We start from the raw sequence: 19181 nt of genomic DNA, 5'->3' as shown, positions 1-19181 counted from the left end.
AAGTCGGTCGCCTACGACCGAAATCCTCCCTTCACTCCTTCATCTGCTGTCCGTTATTCGCAGTGAAAGGTGTACCCAAGTTGGGACGTAGCAGAGAGATAGGTAAAGGGTACAAAGAAGATATATAGATATATATACCTAAGATCTTAGTAGAATAGGACAATATTCAACTCTCTTCTCTCTCCCTCTCTATCTCTATCTCCAAGATTATTCCTCTTCCTAAATCGCTTCTCTTCCAAGTAGCGTAGTCTAGACGGCGGCTAAGGAGAAGGCGCCGACCTTCGGAGGTCCCTGTCCGCTTTCCAGGCGCCGCATTTGGACCCAAGTTGGGACGTAGCCAAGAGGTGCTTTGAGTGCCCTGCCCATGATTGCGGGAGTTGATGCAAGGTTGATGTTCGAAAGAGGAAGAATGGGTAAAGCAGTCGGTCTTAAGTATAGGTACAGTAGGAATGGACGCGCGGCGCTGCGATGTGCGGCGAAGTGAGGTTTGCGAGTTGGCCATGTTAGGTCAAGCTGCGTGCTGAGATGGACTTGTTGTTGGTTTTGTTTCCTTGCCATGGATCTAGATACCACACCACCACCACCACTACCACCACTACATTACTTCAAAGCAAATGTCAGAGAGAGGGGGGCGGAGAGAGAGATGTGTAATCAAGTCATCATATACATTCATTATTCATCATCATGCCTTGATTCTATAATCAAAACTTTTCCATAAAATTCTTCTGAACAGTCCACAGTCGCGCCTTCTTACCGTAAATGTACATGGGCACCGTGGTCATCATCAACGCCAGGTGGATCAGGCCAATGGCGATAAAGACTTCCTTGCTACCGTTTCGCTTCAACCAGTCATTGAAGAACAAGCTAAACACCAGTCCGTGGAAAATGTTCTTGCTGAAGTTGAGCGTCACCAGCGCCTCTCCCGCATACTGTCGATAACTATCCACAGCAAACGTGATGCCTGTCGTCGAGCCGAGGGAACAGCCAAACGATATGAAGCCAAAGAAGATGGTCGGGACGATCCAGGCATCCTTTTCTGCGACACTCCAGCCGTAGCCCATGAGTCCCATGACGGTGGTGATGGTCATGGGAATGGCCATGACGAGGCGGAATTCCGGTTCGTAGACGCCTCCGTTCTTGCGAGCCATCCATCTCACGATGACGTCGGAGAGTTTGCCGGCAACGGCTGTTCCCAGGACTCCGCCGATGAAGGGGGAAATGTAGATGAGACCGGCTTGGAAGGAGGTGAAGTTGTACGTGTCACGTGATTTGTAGATGGCAGTGACGGATTCGGAGAGGACGATGAGCCAGCCGATGGAGAGGGAGTAGACGAGTGCGGCCCAGAGGATTGCCGGGTAGAGGAAGAGCAAGAAGGGGCGTACCATGACACGGATCCACGATGATTTAGAGAGGCGGCCGGAATAGGGGCGGAGCTGTTGGCGCCATGTCTTGGGAGGTGCGGTAGAATGGTGCTTGGTGTAGTCGTTGCGAGGGTCCACTTCTTCGGAGGTGGTGTATTCCAGTGGAGGTTGACCTTCCAGATTGAGGGGCGTGACCAGTGGGGCTTGAGCCTCGACATCGATGGATGAGGCATAGGGGGCATCGAAGCGGACTTCGGTGGCGGGAGAGCCGGTTCGTGAACCACGCTGCGTTGGGGTGGCTTCCGAGGGAGTCTCCCTATGCTGCTCATCCTTTTTCCTCTCCTCTTCATCATTCTGTTTCTCGTTCTGATTTTCATTCTGGTGCTCATTCTCATTGGGGGTGGGGTCGATTGCAAAGTGCGCATGTCTCTCTCCTGCTCTGGGGGGATGCACGTCCTCGTGGGCTTCATCCGGAGCGCTGTCGTTGTGCGATCTCCCCTTTCGTGGGGGAGTCGGAGATCGAGGGATATGTGACGGAAGACGGTGCTGGCGCCGATGCCTCTGCTTGTTGGGTACGGGCGTGCGATCCCAAAATGTCTCGGGCACAAAGACCAGCAGCAGACAAAACGCGAAGCCCACGATCATGGCGACGATCCAAAAGACCCACCTCCAGCTGAGGCTTTGTATGATGGCTGCGCTCACCAATGGAACGAGGTTCTTACCACTCAACAGGAGGAGGGTGTAGATTCCGAGTCGGTAGGCTTTCTCGTGCAAGAAGTAGATCTCCGCCACTGTTGCCGATGGAAGACATTCGACGGAGCTGACAGCGAAGCCTTGGAAGATACGAGCGCACACCAGGCTTGGAAAGTTGGGCGAGAGAGCACACCACACGGACGTGAGCACAAAGCAGATGGCTGCGAACAAGTAGACCGGTCTCTTGCCGTACAAGATGGCAGTCGGACTAAGGACGACGCTGCCCAAGCCCAGGCCCATCATAAACAGTCCGGTGGTCAGGGCGACGCGTGGCTCCGAAGTACCAAAGTCCTGGGCCACGTTGTTGAAGCCAGCGGCCAAGATGGGGGTCATGCCTCCTCCCAGCATGCAGTAGAAGCCCAGAGAGAGTAGGGCGGCATCTCTTCTCCAGGTGGGCCAATTCAGGGGATCGTTGAGACTGTCGTCGGGCTGCGGCTCGAGCACAAACTTGCCGTCGGGCGACTTCTTCTTCTCCGGTGGAGCTCGCGCGCTGCGTCCCGAGGAGCCCGACGAGGGGCGACCTGCCGGTGTCTGCGGAAAAGAGGAGGTGGAAGTTGGTCGCGGCGCATTGCGCGTACCCAAGGGCTCGTTGAAGACGGAGACCTTGCTCAGCAAGAGGACGGAGCCAGGCACGTCCTCGGTGTCGGTGTTGAGCATGCCCATGTTCCACTTGAGGGCTGTGGGAGGCGTGGTCGAGCTCGACAGATCGCTGCTGCGGCGGGAAAGGTTTTGCTTCTTCTTCTTCTCTTGGCTGTTCAGCATCGTCTTCCAGTCGAATCGCCTCTTTGCCCGTCCATGGTGCTGTTCCTCCTCCTCTTCCTCTGCCGCTGGGGGCAGTCCCTCATGGTCAGCCATATGGTGTTGATAATAGGGCGCGCTTTCGCGGCAGTAGAGGGCAATGACCCAAGGGCGGTAACAATAGTATGTGCTTATCAGCGCAAAAAATGGGGGATGCGATGAATGAAACGAGCAAGTAGCAGTCGATATGGGAACATATATGTTGTATTCGACCGGGAGGAGTAGGGTAGGGAATCCTGCTCCAGCGGTACGCCTGTCTGGTCAGGACTGCCTCGTGTGCACCTTGTACCCAGCAGGCTGTCCAGCGGGCTGGTCCAGCGGTCGGTCACTTTAGACGGGAGCAGGTAGAACCAGGCGAGGAGGGATGTGTTCGCCATAGGTGCGCACACCGCCATGGGGTCGAAGTCGACGTCGACGGAAGCATGCAGGTGATGATGGGCCCGTTCAGCCCTGCGCGCGGTGTCCCCGTCGAGTTTGCAGACGGTGGTGTGGTATCGATGCCGGTGTTGTTTCGCCCTGGAATGACGACGCGAAGGACCCACCAGTGCTCGTCTCCGGGCACTACGGAGCAGAGCAGTAGCAGCAGCAGTACGTAGTTGGACCCATGACTCCGGTCATTGTCAACCGAAAGCCGCTGGGCAGCAGTAGCAGCAGCAGAGCCAGTAGGTCGCGCGTTGGTGTTGGTAGTGGGCAGTAGGCAGTGGGCAGGTCGAGCGGAAATGCGGAGGTGTGCGGTAGGGAGGTGGGATTGGTGGATGGTGGACTCTGAGGTGAGGATGGCAATTTGGCAAAAAGGCGCATGTGTGGTCAACATGCAGGGATGATGGCACGGGATGCGATGGCGGAGGTATGCGGTACTAGGTAGTTCTAGAACGGGCATGGCCTCACGGACGGGAGGGTTCATTCATCCAATTCATCCAATTCTCATTCATTCATTCACCAGCAACACCCGCTTTCGGCATTCCTGATCCCCCGACGCCCATCCAGGATCCCGTGCGCAGCAGCCCGATAGATATCAGAGCGAACATTTCATTCAGGAACGTGTGGACCATATAGGCAGTATGCTATACAGTCCTTCCCCGACCTCTCACACCGACAAAAAGCAACTCATATGCCTCCTATCCACGACATGCCTGCTGCATTCTCTCCGAAGCTTCCAAGTGCATCTCATCATCACATCACATCACATCGACCTTCTCCTGTTCCTGTCGCTGTCGCTGTTCCTACTCCTGCTCCCCTCCTCCTTTCCATCCTCTTTCCATCCTCAGCCTCTTCCACACGGATTCCCTACTGCTCCAAGCCCCCGCAATTATGAGTTCTGCGGAGGATATTGATGCAGCACGCTAGGATAGACCGCCCATCCTAACGCACCGGACCTTACCGGGGTCGAATCAAGTTCTGTCGACACTGTCACATCATCAGCAGAGAAACCATAAGGTATATACACTTTCAGGGACGAACCGCATCATGATGAGAGAAGTATACACTTACCTTGGCGACTGTCATGATTCTCCGTATCTCCGAGCTAGCTGTGCTGGCCTATCTGTCTGTCAGTCAGCAGTCAGAAGTCAGACTCGAAACGCCGTTTCTCTGTTTCACAAGTCAGCTCATCTATCCAATGTTGTGGGGGTGCTTACCTTTCCTTGTTGCAGATTCGACAGCTAGCCCGGTGAGATCCATGATACAAAAAACCTGCTGAGAAGAAGATGAAGTTAGCATATGCTCCAAAGATGGATGGGGGCTTACCTAGTCTAGATTCTTTTTTTTTTCCTTTGTGTGTGTGTCTGTGTGTCTGTGTGAGGCTGGTGCCAGTACGCGGTCCTACCTGCTGAAGAAGAGGTCAGTGAGCTGCGCCAAGTTGGGAAGGGACTTACCAGGGATATCCTGTTTTCTACTCCGCTGTGGCAGGTGTCAATGAGCTGTCAAATGTGTCCATCACAAAACATGCTTCCGAGAAACGAAAAAGAAAGCTCCGAAAAAAAGAAAGGTCAGTACCGATATGCAGAAGGGAGTTGCCTGCTGACAGCGCGTCTTGGCAATATTGCTGCATATCAATACTGTAGTGGTGATTGGACGCCTAGCGACTTGATGATGTTGATGATGATGAGAAGAAGAGAAGAATAGAGCGAGGTGGGAGAACTATATGCAAGCTGCATGAGCGGTCAAACAATGAACATGGCAAGATTAATGAATGCTGATTGTCCGCCACTGGATACAGACAAAGCCCATCGAGACACCCGACCACCATTCATTGTTTGCAGACACTATGAATCAAAGAAGATCAAAGACACATCTACGACGCGGACAAAGCCGCTTTCATCCATCAACAATCCAAGACCTCCGGCTTTGATAGATACCTCAACAGGTAAGCTCAACTCGGACGACTATTCCGCAGCATGCACGAAAGTCGCAACATGCAAGAAACATAGTCGCAACATGCACAAAGTCATACTTGCATACCAGGTACTGTGACAACAAGAAATCACAAACCCTCTCGCGGAAACTTTATCAATAGTACAACATAAGGTATGTACCTTTAACCGGAGATACCTGACCGAACCTACCTCACCTACAGTATATTTCAATCCCTACCAAACTCTTTCCACAAGTCTACAAAGCCCAGGGGTGTATCTCCTTCTGGTCTCATTCATCTGCAGAAAAGTAGTGCACGTCCACTCTCTCTGCCCCCTGCAAACATGTACCCTAAAACCCTCCGACACATGCATGCATGTCCATATGTATACATCAGGTACTGTACCCTATGTACCTACCAGCCCCCCCAGCACTAAAGCACACAATCGAGCAGGATGAATTGGAAGAGAGAATACCTCAGGTAGGACTAGGATTGGGGGTTCTCCAAGAACCAGGGGTCCAGCCCCAGCCCATCCCCCAGCCCAGCCCACACACACACACACCCACACACACACATCCGCACACACCAGGGAACAAAAGCTTAATTCCACTTTCCACTTTCCACTTTCTCTACTCTACCGGTATCTACCTACTACCGGGTACAAGTATGTATTCACAGTACTGTAGTAAAAAATCCAAAAAATCTCCAGTACAGGGTACCTACGCTTGGACCATACATACTACCTCCTTACCTCCCTACCATGATCATCATCATTACAGGCAGTATGTGAGAAATTTGCGCAATTGCCGTGCACAGAGTTGCAAGTCTGTGTATCATCATCAGCAGACTCACATTACAGTGCGGCGCGGCGTGCCGTTCCCTATGTACATGTAATGGTGTATATCTACCTAGGTAGATGGGTCAGGTAGATGGGATTGAGAGAGTTAGGTTTTTTTTTCCTTTTCCTTTCCTTTTTCTTTTGTTTTGTGACTTTCATTCGCATAGCGGCATAGGTACCGTACCTACCAGGTAGTTCTGATGAGCTTGCCCGAGAGAGTGAGAGAGTCAGAGAGTGAGGGAGTGAGAGAGTGAGAGAGTAAGAGAGTAAGAGAGTAGGAGAGTGAGAGAGTGAGAGAGTGAGAGAGTGAGAGAGTAAGAGAGTAAGAGAGTATAAGAGTAAGAGAGTGAGAGCGTGAGAGAGTGAGAGAGTGAGAGCGTGAGAGCGTGAGAGGGTGAGAGAGTGAGAGAGTCAGCGAGTCAGAGTGTAAGAGTGTAAGAGAGTGAGAGAGTCAGAGAGTCAGAGAGTGAGAGAGTAAGAGAGTGAGAGGGTAAGAGAGTGAGAGAGTGAGAAAGTCAGACAGAGAGAGAGTGTGTGTGAGTGTGTGAGTGTGTGAAGAGAATGATCTTGTGACTACAACGTACCTACCTACACTACCTTACCTATAGGTAGATACCTAGGTACAGGCACTGCAGCCCCCATCTAAATCATCAAGTACCCCCTCTCTGGTAGTAAATTCACCTGCGAGAAATCCACCATCAAGCGTTCACCCTTGGGAGCAATCACCACATAATTCATCATCGTCATGCTGTCATCCGTCGTCTCCGAACCCAGTCTCGCGCCTTGAAACGTCTGGAAAAACATGGCGCAGGCGAGTCGCAGTTCCATCATGGCGAGATGTTGTCCGATGCACGTGTAGCTGCCCGCGCCAAAGGCCCACCATGCGGCTCGAGCGTCGGGGGATAAGGTCGCTGAGCCATTGGGTAGCCAGCGGGTGTAGTCGAAGCTGATTCCGAATGAATAAGAAAAAGAAAGGTGTCAGCTAAGGTATATATAGTTCATGACAGATGTGGATTGGAAATTGGCGGGAGGGGGGGGACAAAGAACAAAAAACGCACTTTTCAGGATTGGGAAAAACAGCAGGGTCGCGATGCGAGACATAAGGCGTGGTGTTCACCACAGTCCCCTCCGGTAAGAATTGGCCTTCCAGCGTCACGCCGCCCTTGGGCACGACTCGGGGTTGAGGCATCGGAACAGCAGAATACAGACGTAAAGTTTCCTTGATGACGGCGTTGAGAACCGGCAACTTCTCCAACTCGGCATCACGCAGTTCGAGGTCGTGCGCGAGGAGTTCGTCTTGCAATGCCTGCTGGACCTCGGGACGCTTGAGAGCAGCCCAAATGAGGTAGGTGAGAGATTCCGAGGTGGTGTCGCTGCCAGCAATGATCAAACCTCCCGCTTCGACCGTGACCTGCATGGGAGTCAGACGGCCCTCGGGATCGTTCTCTGCTTTGGCGAGAATTTCGGAAAAGATGTTTTTCTTGGAAGCATTGCTCAGACTGTTCTTGTATGCAATGGACGCAATGTCGAGGAGTGCTCGCCAGGCATTGAAAAAGTCAGTCAATGCTGGTACAGGAATCCGGCTGAGCACCTCGTAGAGAACGGGCATGTAATAGTACATTGTTGATGCGAGATTCGATGCGAAGACTTTGTGGAAAAAGGGGTGCATCTGTGTGATGTAGATTAGCCCAGTGATATCTATATCGTGCATGAATCGGAGCTCAGCTGTACCTCCTGAGTGTCCAGACCACCGAGAGCTTCACCAAAGGCCACCTCGCTTACGACATCACTGGCCATCAGCGTCCACCACCTTCTGACATCGGCAAGACCGTTGGCACGATCAGCTTCAGCAGCGATCCCTTTCACAGCCTTGACCACTTTGCTGCGGACCATGTCTTCCCACTCGACCCGTAAATTCGCAGTCGAGAAGCCACGCGAGAACATCTTCCTCGTCTGAGCATGCCTGTGTGGGTCGAGTTCCTGGAACATACCGGCCGGACCATGATTCTTCTCAGTAGGACCAATAAATCCATACCATACTGACTTGGTGAAACCGCTGCCGATCTTATGCACCGCTTTGAACGATGCCTGTGACGAAACGGCGACCTCGCCCGGAGCAATCCGAACGATGGGGCCGTACTGTTTATGGAGATCTTCGATCGTCTGGGCCTGCTGTCGACAGACTGCTGACTTGTAGAAGAGGGGAATAGCCGACAGTCTGGCCCACCATGGTCCAGGGATGCCATTGAGCGGTGAGTTCAGGTAACGTTGTAGGAGCTGGAGCAGGTGAGCATGGCGTGTGATGTCGCGGGCGATAGACTGTGTGCAGCACCTACAAGGGTAGTAGGCACCAGCAAGAAGAACGCTGCTGCCAACACCAATGGCGAGGCTGTTATCAAGGTCAGCAACAACATGTCGACAGATGCAGGCGACGGTGTGTCTCCCACTGATCACGGTCAGAAACGAGCGTCATCATGCGAGGGCAACTCTTATATGGTGAGACCATTTTCAATGCTACTCATGAACATAACGTGAGTGAGTGCCTGCGACGGACTGACGGTCGACTCGATATGCTTGATGCACGTAAGCTGCGCGCTGTACCACTGACATCAGCCTTATCAGGTGGGAATGTTCTCAGGGCCTCAGGTCTCGTCCGGGTCCGGGTATGGCACTATCGGTCCACCACCATGAAGTATGAAGCCACTCCTCCCACTGCCGCCAGATCTAAGGGCAGACTCCATTCTGAGTCAGCAAAGTAGATAAGTGTTCGCTGTAAACCTCCCCTGGGAAAAAATGCGTCTCCCTTGCTCAGGGCCTTCGCCCTTATTTAAAGGGCCTTCCCTAAGGCCTCCAATTTGCTACCTCTTCGTAACGAATCCCTCGGGGATGCCGACTAGATTGCCCCCCTAACCTCTCAAAGGGGGGCTAAGAATCGAGAGGGGTATCCTTCGGGTTGCAATATAAAGTAAAGCCAAATAGAAGGTGTACAACCTAGCGAGCATACTGCATACTGACAGTGTAACATGTAATACGTTACGGTCTGCCCCTGGACAGATATGGGCTTTACCCTGTGCCCTAAGTCCCTAGACCGGGTGTTCCACTGCCACTGCCACTCCCGCTGCCACTCGGGCGCTCTGAAGCGAGTATGAGAGGCCCACAGGACATGTCGTTCGCGGCGTGGCCACCATATGGGTGTGAGACATTAGCCGCGCTCTTGGGCAATCGGAGATGGCGCATCGGTCTCGGAGAAATGTGAGGGTGGAGTGTACGAGTGGGGCGCAATTGGTGGCAGTGAGGGTGAGTGAAGGTGAGTCGAGAATGTGTGCGGTTCAATGGATCCATACCACCTAGGAAAAGAGGGAAAACAATTTGCCGATACTGACCACGGCAGCGCTACGTCCCGCCCGGCCCGCTCGGCCCGAAGCATACGACCTCCTAGCACCACTACGTCTTCGTATACTAGTGCTGAGGTGGTTCCATGTCAATGACTGGAGGTATGTCCGTTCGCCTTCCCTTGTAGGAGTAGCGTGCGCCAGGCACTGAGACACCATGTGTGTGGAGGCCGGATTCCGATACTTCGATGTCCTAGACTTCTAGCCCTGAATGACACGAGGATCCGGAAATGCTTGGCGAAGAAAACAACCACATGCACAAGTGAAGATTCTGGTCCATTGGACGACCAAGCCATCGGATGAATCCTGCCCTTGCGTACTCGGACTGAGACATCAACCATGAATCCATGATCTCGCGTGATGTACTTGCTGCTTGCCTTGCTGCTGATCCACGCGAGTCAGGCATACAGGTATCGTGAAGCCTGCGCAGCGGACTACACTCCGGCCTGCTGTACGAGGCAACCCCCTTCTCCTTGTTGCTTCCCACTGCCACAGACGCCATCTAGCAGAGGCGACTCGGTCAAAACACACTTTCGGGCAAGCTGCGTCCAGGAATGGACTTGCAACAGGTCCATCGCATGAGCGAGTCCTTTTGAACGCGAACTTGTCGAGACCTCCAGTCCATCAAAAGCCAACCTAGTCCATTATGGCGTTAGAGCGGATCGACAAGCGTGAGGATGAGGTGATACTCCTTGCATTAGGAGGTACACATCACTCTCTCACATATCTGCTCCGAGACATTGAAGCCTTGGCGCCAAGATAGTTGAAGCAGATGCATAGGTAGTCCCTTTCGACTTCACGCTATCGACAATAGTCCTACAACAATATACGTCTGGCCTCATGCATGCTCTGGTAGACGACGTACGGTATGGGCTGTCCAGCAGCCTAGAACGCGCTCGCAGAAAGTTCCCGTGATTAATCAACAACAATCTTGCCCTCTATGCGGATGATGGTCGGGGTGGCCATGGGAGGACACAGGCCCGCGGCAAAGCATCTGCCAGGTTGACAACGTGATGGATGGGACGCTACCAGCTCAGCTCACACACAAGCGCAAGGTGTGATCAAAGAAAAAATTCATCATAAAGCATCATCATAAAGTGCATCAGCTCCTGAAAACGACTTCATCAGTTCGGTGCTTCACAACACCATGTACCCATCTACTGCCTCCACTGGGGTCGAGTCAACCGGAAACACACCCCCCGCAGCTCAGCGCATCCAGGCAAGATGGTTTGAAAGCTCATCTCGTGCTTCTCCATGAAGTCGACGATACAGCAAAATTCATCTCCGGATATCAGAGTCAGGTCTCGGAAGAAGACAATCGCCGGATTCGCCGCGGGATAGGCTTGCACATCATGTCTCTCCTCATGATTCTGTATTCTGTGCAATTCACCGACAAGACCACCCTGGAAACGTCTTCAACCATGGGCAACCCTCACAGTCATCTGGGCGATGAGGACATTCGGCAACTCGAGAGCATACATCGCTGCTTTATATGCCATACCAAATTTCATATCCGGCATCCCTCTCCTGACCCTGCCGTGGTCAGCTGAGGGTGTCCTCATCTTCTCAGTGTACCTCAGCTTCTTTGGCGGGCCAGACTTCATCGCACTTCTCGCCGTGGATCGGTGCCACCACCCCTGGTCATACGAGACAAGACCACCACAACTGCCATGTTATTGATCGGCTATTGTCTTGGCAACTTGCTGAGTCCACAAATGTAGGAGGAGAAGTACATATATGCCCTTCGCTACCGAGTTCCGTGGCTCATTTTTCTGGTGACTTTAGTCCTTCGACCCTTCTCTCTACTCGTGATCCGCCATTTTCTGGTGCAGGAGAATTGTCGAAGGACCCGGAATTGGCAGTAGAAAACGGAGGGCAGCGTTTCTTTGACGAGAATGGCTAAGAATTCGACCCGACTTTTCTCGATGTCACTGATCGTGTCAACCAGGCTTTCATATATCCGCTCTCGTCAGAAGTAAGGTCCTGTTGACCGTCGAGCTACTTTTCGGTCTCCTCTTGTACGAAGAACGGGCTGCGACAGTAACCACCCAATTTTCTTTCCTCCCCAGACTTGATCTTGAATACAAATATCGCTTTTGGAGCTGCTGCTACTTCACTCGACACATTAGTGATTCATGCGCTGCATATGCATACTTGCTTGAATCGCAGCAGTATCGCCAGCCGTCAATCCTCTTTCGCTGAACACCCTTGTAAGTGAGTCATGCAACTCGGTCTATCTGCCACGACGACACACTGTGATCAACCTGTAACTCATAGAACAAGCAGTACAGATGTATATATGTCAGCGGAGCTCCTCGATCCCAATGGACACGTCCTATATGAAGAAGTGGGCATATGTTAATTAAGAGCCTACGTCTTCTCCCAAAAGAAGGCATTTCGATCTTTCCGGGCGAAGTAGAACAGCTCTGTTTTTCACTGGTCCCGGAAAAAAACATACAACCGTGAGTTAAGCAACGAAGCGTGTCACAAAAGACCTAATCACCACAGGGCATGCCAAGCTTGAGCGGCCAAAGAAATAGTTGGTACTCATCATCCCACCAATCAGAGCTCGGTACCTAATAGTTCAACCACATATCATCCAATCACCCCTCCATTTACAAATCTATATACCTATCAAGGCTATCATCCATCCCAACCTCCAAAAAAAAATCAAGAACAAACATAATCTTCCCCTACCCATCCATCCATCCAGCGACACCAGCTACCAAAAGTCAACATAAAAAAAAAACAAAAGAAATGTCCAACCCTCCACCTCAACCCAAACCACCCATCCAAATCCGCCCAGCAATCCCCTCCGATCTCCCCTCTCTCACGACCATCGTCCCCCGAGCCTTCCACCCTCGCAACGCATACATTAAGAAATGCCATCCCGATACGCCTGCCGTGCGAGCGTGGTGGTGGAAAATTTTTGCCGAGGAAATTGCTGAGCCGGATTGTTATGTGCTTGTGGCTGCTATTGGTGATGATGATGATGATGATGATGGGAATTTGTTAGAGGGGGGAGGGGAAAGGGAAGGGAAAGGGATGGAAGGGGGAGAAGAAGAAGAAAATGTCGTTGGAGTGCTCTGTTTGAGATTGATGCCGGCTATTACTTCTTCTTCTTCTTCTTCTTCTTCTTCCCCCAATGAAAATAATAACGACAACAAAAACCAAAACGAAAACGAAGAAAACCGAAAAGAACAACAAAACCAAAACCAAAAAGACTCCCCCCTCCTCCCCTGCGGTTTCTGGACCAAATACCCCCTCACCCCCGACCAAAACTCCACCCTATTCCAACCCGCCATAACAGCAATGAGTCAAGCCCGCGCCCTCGCATTTTCCCCTTCCCCCTCAAAACCCACCCCAAACCAAGCAGCACCCCAACCCCACTTCCTCCTCGAACTCCTCGGCATCTCGCACGACTATCAAAACCTCCAACTCGCACGCCGTCTACTCACTCTCGCAGGAGAAATCTCGGACAAAGCCGGCTGGGAGACGTTTGTAGAAGCGAATGCAAATGCGGTGGGATTATATCGGAAAATGGGGTTTGAAGAGGTGGGAAAGGTGGAGATTCCTTGGGTTGAAGACGATGATGAGGATGATGAGGAACATGGGAAAAAGAAAGAGGGAAAAGAAGTGAAAATGTATGTGGAGCACATGTTGATCCGGCCGGTTGGTGGGGGGACTACAAGGGGGTGACTGAATGAGTGAATAGAATGAAAAAAAGAAAGATAAAAAAAAATCGAATAGATGCGGTTAAATCAAAGGTGGCATAGGAATGTCTAGTCATTTCTACAGGTCACAGCAAAGTTGGGGTCTTCTCGCACAGAGCTAGTATCGTCCTACGGTTAGATCAATTCGAGCAGTCTTGCAACAACCTGTCATTGACTTTTCCGTCACCTACTTACTCAGAACAAGCTAGAACTCGTCCCTTGCCAAGTTCGCCGTGTGCTATGCTGTTGCTCAATCTGAATGCTATCGCTCATGGTCCCATAACGCCTGCGCGCCCGCGCAACTTCCGCAAAGTTGCGCCGCCCTTGTTCGCCCATCTCGGGCAGTTCCCATAGCTTTTCATACTCTGCCGGGCCTTGTGATGTGGAAAATGATATTGACTCGTCAGGATCGAGCGTTTAGGCAATGGGCGACCACGGCATTGGCACCATGATACGACTCTTCATGCTCTCGATGAGCGGCACTGTCTTGTGAACCGTCTCGCCCCAGCCGGGGATACTCCAGCTCTGCTCGCGACGTGCACGGCGCTCCTCGAGATCGGCAAACTGCCACAGGTGGTGGACTTCGTTGAGGGAGCCAATTTGGACGAACCAAGCTGTTGTCATGTCAGTTTCCGCTCCACTCCCATGTACTCAGTCGAGCCAATACGCACCTCCTACACCCTCCATGACTTCTCTCCTCGCACTCAGACCCTTTTGCCAGTGCGTCTCCCACTCCAACAGGTTGCCGGGGTGGAGCGTGTAGCTTCGGAGCTCAAAGACACCGCCCAGCTGGCGAGGTGGTGATGTGGGCCAGAAACGGAATTCTTGCATCAGCGACGTCTTCTTAGATGTGATAAGTGACTTCAGCTTCTTGTCGAACTCAGCAAACTCGGGCTGGTTCTGGATGCGGTGAATGGACTTGTGGTAACCAGCGTAGCGTTGGTACTCCCAGATATGGACTGCAACGTGTTAGCCCTGCGGTACTCATTCCACACATGTCCCCATCAATCTCACCAAAAGTATCACAGTCGCCCACCTCCGTCCTCCAGCTGCCCACCAGATTGACATGATTGTCTCCATCCTTGGCAACCTTGGGATACCAGCTTCCCACCAGCTGGACATAGTCCTCCACCTTGTCCGGCTTCACCTCGTGAAAGACAATGCTGTGCACGTATTTTCCTCTTGCCAAGACCTGTGAGAACGACCTTTCAATCTCCCGATCCATCTCGCGTCCCTCCTCTGTGCCGTGAATGACACGGCTCAACAAGCCCGTTCCCTTCTTCTTGCCATCGGGGTCTTGCTGGCGCGCGGCCTCACCTGCAACGGAACTCAGTGAGCCTAAGAAGTGCGAAACATTGCCCGAGAGGCCGTGAGCAGCATCATTGGAAGTGGAAGTCTTGGGGGAGGAGGATGAAGGGGAATGGGAAGGGGAAGAGGAAGAGGAGGAATCAGACTTAGCGAGCTGGGCAGCAGCAGCAGACTGTTGAGACGCACGTTCTTGTTCCTTTCGCTTGCGGTGGGCTTCGGCCAGGTTATCGCGGAAGTGCTGTTGTTTCTGATTGAAGACATGGGCGGTGTCCGGGGCGATGTCGCTGAGTGCAGGTGCCTTGCTGCTCCATTGTGCTGGCACGCTCGAAAAGGGACGCGTGACGGCTGCCGTCTTGGTGGAGGCGGTGGTAGCGGAGAGGTGGGAGAGGCGTGGTGCGATGCGGCGCGACATGTCGGAAGCTGCACGTGTTCGTCGGTGGACGCGTCGAAGGGTGGTATGCACTTCGTAGGGCGTGAATCGGGCGTGGTGTTGCTGTTTCTCCTGAGGTGGTGGTGGTGGTGTTGGTATGGATGATGTAATACGGAAGGTGTGGGTGAAGTCGTCTTCGTCCAGTGGTCACCAGCTCTTTCCTCTTTCTCTCTGCTCTCTGCTCTCTCCAAGTCTGCGTGCTTGCTTGCCTGCCTGCCTGCTTTGCTTGCTTGCCAGCTCCTCACGAGGTACTAGTTCGAGGTACTGCCGTATGCCTGTCCCGTCACCACCAAGCTGTTGTCAGCAATCACCCTAGCTTCCCCGCAGAATCCCCGCCAAGCTCCAATCAGATCCCGCATGAACCTCTGGCTAGCATCGGCTCCGCAATCCAGCACAATCTGCTCCCGGATGTAGTACCGGTACCGTATATAGTCAACTGCTCAAAAATTACCCTCTTTTCAGCCTGACCAAAAGGTATAAATAAATGAAGAAGCCTTTGCACCAGATCCTGCCGATAAATAGATGGATAGATAGATGTATGAAAGGACAGATGATGTGAATGGCGGGTTGGGATGCTTTTGGAAGGTTAGGTACCTTTCACGTGAATACACACAGAGGTCAGTCAGGTACATGTAAGTACATGTACTGGGCTGTGCGTGGGAGGGGAAGTTGTGAATGAACCTTATGTATAGAAACATTACCTGATCGCTGATCGCTGGAGTGAAGCCAAAGGGTAGGTAGGGAACCAGTCAATCCGCAACATAATACTGCCAGGTGGAAGAAGATGAACGCGAAAAGGGCTAGAGCAGAGATGTAATTCCATTCTTGCTATGCTACGCTATCGTCCTCCGCAAAGAACTATGCAATTTGATTGTTTGTACAACTTCTTCCTCCTTCAAAACACTGTCTCCCCGTCTTCCACCGTCTCTTGTGTCAATGACAGCACATGCTCAGCCATCCTAGTACTGACTAGCTGCACTCTGGCACGCCTTCAATTGATCCAGATACCACCCGCAAATGGTCAGATTTCCCTGGTTCTCATCCATACATCTCTTGAAACCCGTCACCTCGTTCCCGCACACACTGGGTCCACCCTGTTGCTGCGAGTACTGAGCCTGTCCGTACGCCACCTGAGCCTCCTGCGCCTGCTGAGGAGAAGCGGCTTCCTGAACTGGAGCGGGAGCACTGCTACCGCCGCCGAAGAATCCTCCAATTGCGTGACCGATCGAGGAACCGACTGCGACACCACTGCGGTACAAGAGGACAAAGGTCAGCGCTGATCGGGGTATTCTTTTTTTTGTGCTCCCGCGGGCTGATCGTGTAGTGGAGAAATGGACTTACGCTGCGGTGCTGGCCATCTGGCCAAAGAGACCAGGGCCTTGGCTACCTGCTTGCGCAGGAGGTGCCTGCTGCTGTTGCGGTGGCGCGGCGGCAGTTGTGCTGGCTTGTCGTGTTTGCTGGGGAGCTGGAGGAGAGGGACGAGCCGGGGCGGCGACTGGGCGGCGAGGCGCTGCTGCTGGACCACGAGATTGGCGAGGCATGTTGTTGGATGGGTTTTGGTGTGGTAGGAGAGATGGTGCTGATGGGTATAGTATGTGTGCGTATGGTGTTGGCGGAATGTGAGAAGAGGCGACAAGTGTGTGATGGATGGCAAAGGCGGAGCAGACTAGCCTAGCCGTAGAAGAAGCTCGAAAGACGAGGTCTGGAATTAAACCGATTGGCTCATTGGGAAACGTGCTCCGAGCCGAGCATGCGACTGAGGCACGGAACAGATGGTATCTATCGCAATAAATGGTCCAGCACAACGGCGACACGTGAGGAGATCAGGTCTTGACGAGAGCAATTAAAGTAAAGCAATTCTCGCTATCTACATTTCCCAGCCAGGCAGTTCAAGAAACTTCAAATGCCTCGGACGAGTAAACCGCAATGGCACCAGTAAACCACCCTGATGGCCTGCAATGTAGCGCTGCGAGTGCAGCGCAAAGAGGGAGGGTATCATGCAGTTGCCCATGATCGAGGCGCTCCTCGGAATGGAATCAGTCACTTCAAAGAAGCCCGTGCAAAACAGAAAGGGGTGGAAAATGGAAAAAACGCCTTGCAAACGCCGTGGCATGTCTCGGAACTGAAACGGGTCTCGCGAACTGCCATGTTCTATCGCTCGACTGATAACTTTCGGTCTGCCTGCTGATGTCGTGCGTCGAAAGAGAGGTGAAGCGTGGTAGGAGGAGATACTGGGGGAAGGTCGAATGTGCGGACCTGCAGGTGGTCGCGATATCAAGAAACGTGATGGGGTACTCGAGTTGGGTTTCGCCTGCCGCAAAAAGCTTTGCGCGGGCGCAGGCTGTCTGCTGCTATGTGTGATGTGTGCACTCATAAGATGGTGCACTTGGACTTCTTGACCTTTTGTGGCGGTCGTGGGTTGATGACGGCTCTGTTGTCGCAAGGTGCGTTAGAGAATCTGACATTGAAACATAATCGAGCGCTCGTAGCGGATTGGCTTTGGCGGTACTGACTTGATTGCCTCATCGAAGACACTCTTCAAATTTCTCTGAGTGAGAGCAGAGCACTCTAGGTACTTGACTGCTTTGATATCCTTTGCAACGTTCACGGCCTGCTCGTACTGAATGGGCGTCATCTTTCTTTGTCGAAGCTGTTCCCGGACTTCTGGGTCGTCTCGCAGGTCGAGCTTCGTGCCGACCAGGATGATGGGTACGCCAGGCGCATGGTGCTCGATTTCGGGGTACCACTGTGGTGCAATTGCTGTTAGCTCGTTACCCGCCATGCTCCAGCCACAAGACGCAGTCTCACCTTTGCTTTGACGTTGTCAAAGGACGACGGGCTGACGATGGAGAAGCAGATCAGGAACACATCCGTCTGAGGGTACGAGAGTGGTCGGAGTCGGTCGTAATCTTCCTGTCCCGCTGTATCCCAGAGGCCCAGACTTATAGGCTTATTGTCCACCATTACGCTCGCCGAATAGTTGTCGAAGCTGACACGCAAAGTCAGCCATGCACGCAGAATCATCAGCATCCCGACATCACCTACACTGTGGGTATGTACTCGCCGGGAAAGGCATTCGTGGTGTAGGATATCAGGAGACATGTCTGTTTGTTCTTGTCAGCCGGCCAGTCTCTTGGGAACGCGCGCGTGCGCGCGCTTTGCGGTCCATCATACCTTGCCGACTGCACCATCTCCCGTCACCACGCACTGTAGGTATCGCGTCAGCTATTGTCCAAAGGTACCTGCTGTGATCTTGTGGCTGCCCACCTTGAGAGACTGTGTTGCCGGAGCTGCCATGCTTGCCCCTTCCTTTGAACTGCTAGCACTCCCTCTTCCTCCTATCGCGGAATTTCTGTCCGTCGCACTGCAGTTCACGTGCTGCGGTGGCGGTAGGTAGAGGCGGGGATTGCGGAGAAGGTGTTTGGTGGTTGGTTGGTGAGTTTAGATTGTGGTGCTTGCACGTTCAGCCAGCTCGCTACTGATGGTGGATGATGATGATGATGATGATGATGGTGGATGATGGGTGATGATGATGTATGCCGCCGCCACAGTCTGTTCCGGCGGAAGCTTCAACGAACGGTCCACGCGCGCGGAAGGCCGTATACTACTGTTGCTCCGACGGTGCAGAGAGGATTCCGAGTGTTGGTGAGTGTGTGGTATCACGGTACTGCGACCGAAGTTGGCATCAGCGCGCACGGCCTGTCGTCCCTCGCACTTGGTTGAGATTGGCGGGATTGAGATGGCACGGTCCGGAGATCTGTGAACGACTAGTAGCTACCTATCCCCGCTCGCCACCCTGCTTCTTTGGTCTGATGGTGCGAAAGAGATCACTAATAAGGTAGGCGGTTCGGTTCGGTTGTTTTGTTGTTGATGTCACGAACGGACGCGGACAAAGCGACTGCACTGGGCTGAAGAAAGGAAGAAGTGCGTCTCTGTTGAGTGCGAACAATGCGGTGAAGTGACCAAGACTAATGCAAGGTCGCTTGGTCCACAGCGACTAACCATCCATGCAGCATCCGTTGCTCTCAGATAGAACGATGTCATCTGCTGGGTCTACTGGATCTGTGGAGGACGATAGAGCGCTTAAATTCACCGGCTCCTCCTCTCTTCTCCCACGCCGTCGGACTGCCCCATTCACGTCTCATTGAGGATTCCACCTCCACCTCCACCTGTTTGGAGGACGGGTGTCGTCGCTACACCAATAATCACGAAATGACTTCCCCTGATACATGTGT

The 19181-nt window shown here is 52.7% G+C and overlaps 7 protein-coding genes across 7 annotated transcripts; 2 read left to right on the top strand and 5 right to left on the bottom strand.

Annotated features, from left to right (window-relative positions):
- Positions 1-645: 645 nt before the first annotated feature.
- On the bottom strand, positions 646-3616 carry SEPMUDRAFT_152290 (MFS general substrate transporter). The gene has a single exon (XM_016907354.1). It carries the CDS (start codon positions 2967-2969, stop codon positions 702-704), a length of 2268 nt encoding a protein of 755 aa, XP_016756078.1. The 5' UTR covers positions 2970-3616; the 3' UTR covers positions 646-701.
- A 1103-nt stretch (positions 3617-4719) lies between these two features.
- SEPMUDRAFT_128984 (uncharacterized protein) lies at positions 4720-5401 on the top strand. Its single transcript, XM_016902247.1, has 2 exons — positions 4720-4894; positions 5129-5401. Exons 1-2 carry the CDS (start codon positions 4857-4859, stop codon positions 5382-5384), a joined length of 294 nt encoding a protein of 97 aa, XP_016756077.1. The 5' UTR covers positions 4720-4856; the 3' UTR covers positions 5385-5401.
- A 1344-nt stretch (positions 5402-6745) lies between these two features.
- SEPMUDRAFT_145276 (cytochrome P450) lies at positions 6746-8517 on the bottom strand (the record flags this gene model as incomplete). Its single annotated transcript, XM_016903097.1, has 4 exons — positions 6746-7049; positions 7162-7772; positions 7835-8380; positions 8440-8517. 4 exons carry the CDS (start codon positions 8515-8517, stop codon positions 6746-6748), a joined length of 1539 nt encoding a protein of 512 aa, XP_016756076.1.
- A 3756-nt stretch (positions 8518-12273) lies between these two features.
- SEPMUDRAFT_9158 (uncharacterized protein) lies at positions 12274-13071 on the top strand (the record flags this gene model as incomplete). The annotated part of the gene is made up of 2 exons (XM_016910560.1): positions 12274-12475; positions 12683-13071. Coding segments are annotated over 2 exons (591 nt in total), but the record flags the coding sequence as incomplete, so codon positions are not given.
- Positions 13072-13250: 179 nt separating this feature from the next.
- On the bottom strand, positions 13251-15181 carry SEPMUDRAFT_152286 (NIPSNAP-domain-containing protein). Its single transcript, XM_016907353.1, has 4 exons — positions 14223-15181; positions 13880-14167; positions 13404-13822; positions 13251-13326 (listed from the first exon to the last, which is right to left on the bottom strand). The coding sequence occupies exons 1-3, from the start codon at positions 14926-14928 to the stop codon at positions 13626-13628; spliced, it is 1191 nt and encodes a 396-aa protein (XP_016756074.1). The 5' UTR covers positions 14929-15181; the 3' UTR covers positions 13251-13326; positions 13404-13625.
- A 566-nt stretch (positions 15182-15747) lies between these two features.
- Positions 15748-16575, bottom strand: SEPMUDRAFT_152285 (uncharacterized protein). Its single transcript, XM_016907352.1, has 2 exons — positions 16288-16575; positions 15748-16194 (listed from the first exon to the last, which is right to left on the bottom strand). The coding sequence occupies exons 1-2, from the start codon at positions 16485-16487 to the stop codon at positions 15906-15908; spliced, it is 489 nt and encodes a 162-aa protein (XP_016756073.1). The 5' UTR covers positions 16488-16575; the 3' UTR covers positions 15748-15905.
- A 221-nt stretch (positions 16576-16796) lies between these two features.
- SEPMUDRAFT_152284 (uncharacterized protein) lies at positions 16797-18845 on the bottom strand. Its single transcript, XM_016907351.1, has 6 exons — positions 18214-18845; positions 18121-18153; positions 17992-18050; positions 17755-17935; positions 17460-17692; positions 16797-17377 (listed from the first exon to the last, which is right to left on the bottom strand). Exons 1-6 carry the CDS (start codon positions 18241-18243, stop codon positions 17317-17319), a joined length of 597 nt encoding a protein of 198 aa, XP_016756072.1. The 5' UTR covers positions 18244-18845; the 3' UTR covers positions 16797-17316.
- Positions 18846-19181: the final 336 nt, after the last annotated feature.

The sequence above is a fragment of the Sphaerulina musiva genome, assembly GCF_000320565.1.
Source record: "Sphaerulina musiva SO2202 unplaced genomic scaffold SEPMUscaffold_13, whole genome shotgun sequence".
Taxonomy (NCBI): Eukaryota; Fungi; Ascomycota; class Dothideomycetes; order Mycosphaerellales; family Mycosphaerellaceae; genus Sphaerulina; species Sphaerulina musiva.
The sequence above is the reverse complement of the archived record's forward strand: the minus strand, read 5'-3'. Positions and strand labels throughout refer to the sequence as shown.

Coding starts and splice junctions, on each gene's coding strand:
- SEPMUDRAFT_152290 (XM_016907354.1), bottom strand. CDS start 2,969: ATGGCTGACCATGAGGGACTGCCCCCAGCGGCAGAGGAAGAGGAGGAG.
- SEPMUDRAFT_128984 (XM_016902247.1), top strand. CDS start 4,857: ATGCTTCCGAGAAACGAAAAAGAAAGCTCCGAAAAAAA. Junction 4,895..5,128: donor AAAGAAAGCTCCGAAAAAAA/GAAAGGTCAGTA, acceptor GCCACTGGATAC/AGACAAAGCCCATCGAGACA.
- SEPMUDRAFT_152284 (XM_016907351.1), bottom strand. CDS start 18,243: ATGGCAGCTCCGGCAACACAGTCTCTCAAG. Junction 18,154..18,213: donor CGGCAACACAGTCTCTCAAG/GTGGGCAGCCAC, acceptor CGATACCTACAG/TGCGTGGTGACGGGAGATGG. Junction 17,378..17,459: donor GTCTTCGATGAGGCAATCAA/GTCAGTACCGCC, acceptor TTGCGACAACAG/AGCCGTCATCAACCCACGAC.
- SEPMUDRAFT_152286 (XM_016907353.1), bottom strand. CDS start 14,928: ATGTCGCGCCGCATCGCACCACGCCTCTCCCACCTCTCCGCTACCACC. Junction 14,168..14,222: donor GGGCGACTGTGATACTTTTG/GTGAGATTGATG, acceptor AACACGTTGCAG/TCCATATCTGGGAGTACCAA. Junction 13,823..13,879: donor AGTCATGGAGGGTGTAGGAG/GTGCGTATTGGC, acceptor ACATGACAACAG/CTTGGTTCGTCCAAATTGGC.
- SEPMUDRAFT_152285 (XM_016907352.1), bottom strand. CDS start 16,487: ATGCCTCGCCAATCTCGTGGTCCAGCAGCAGCGCCTCGCCGCCCAGTC. Junction 16,195..16,287: donor CAGATGGCCAGCACCGCAGC/GTAAGTCCATTT, acceptor CTTGTACCGCAG/TGGTGTCGCAGTCGGTTCCT.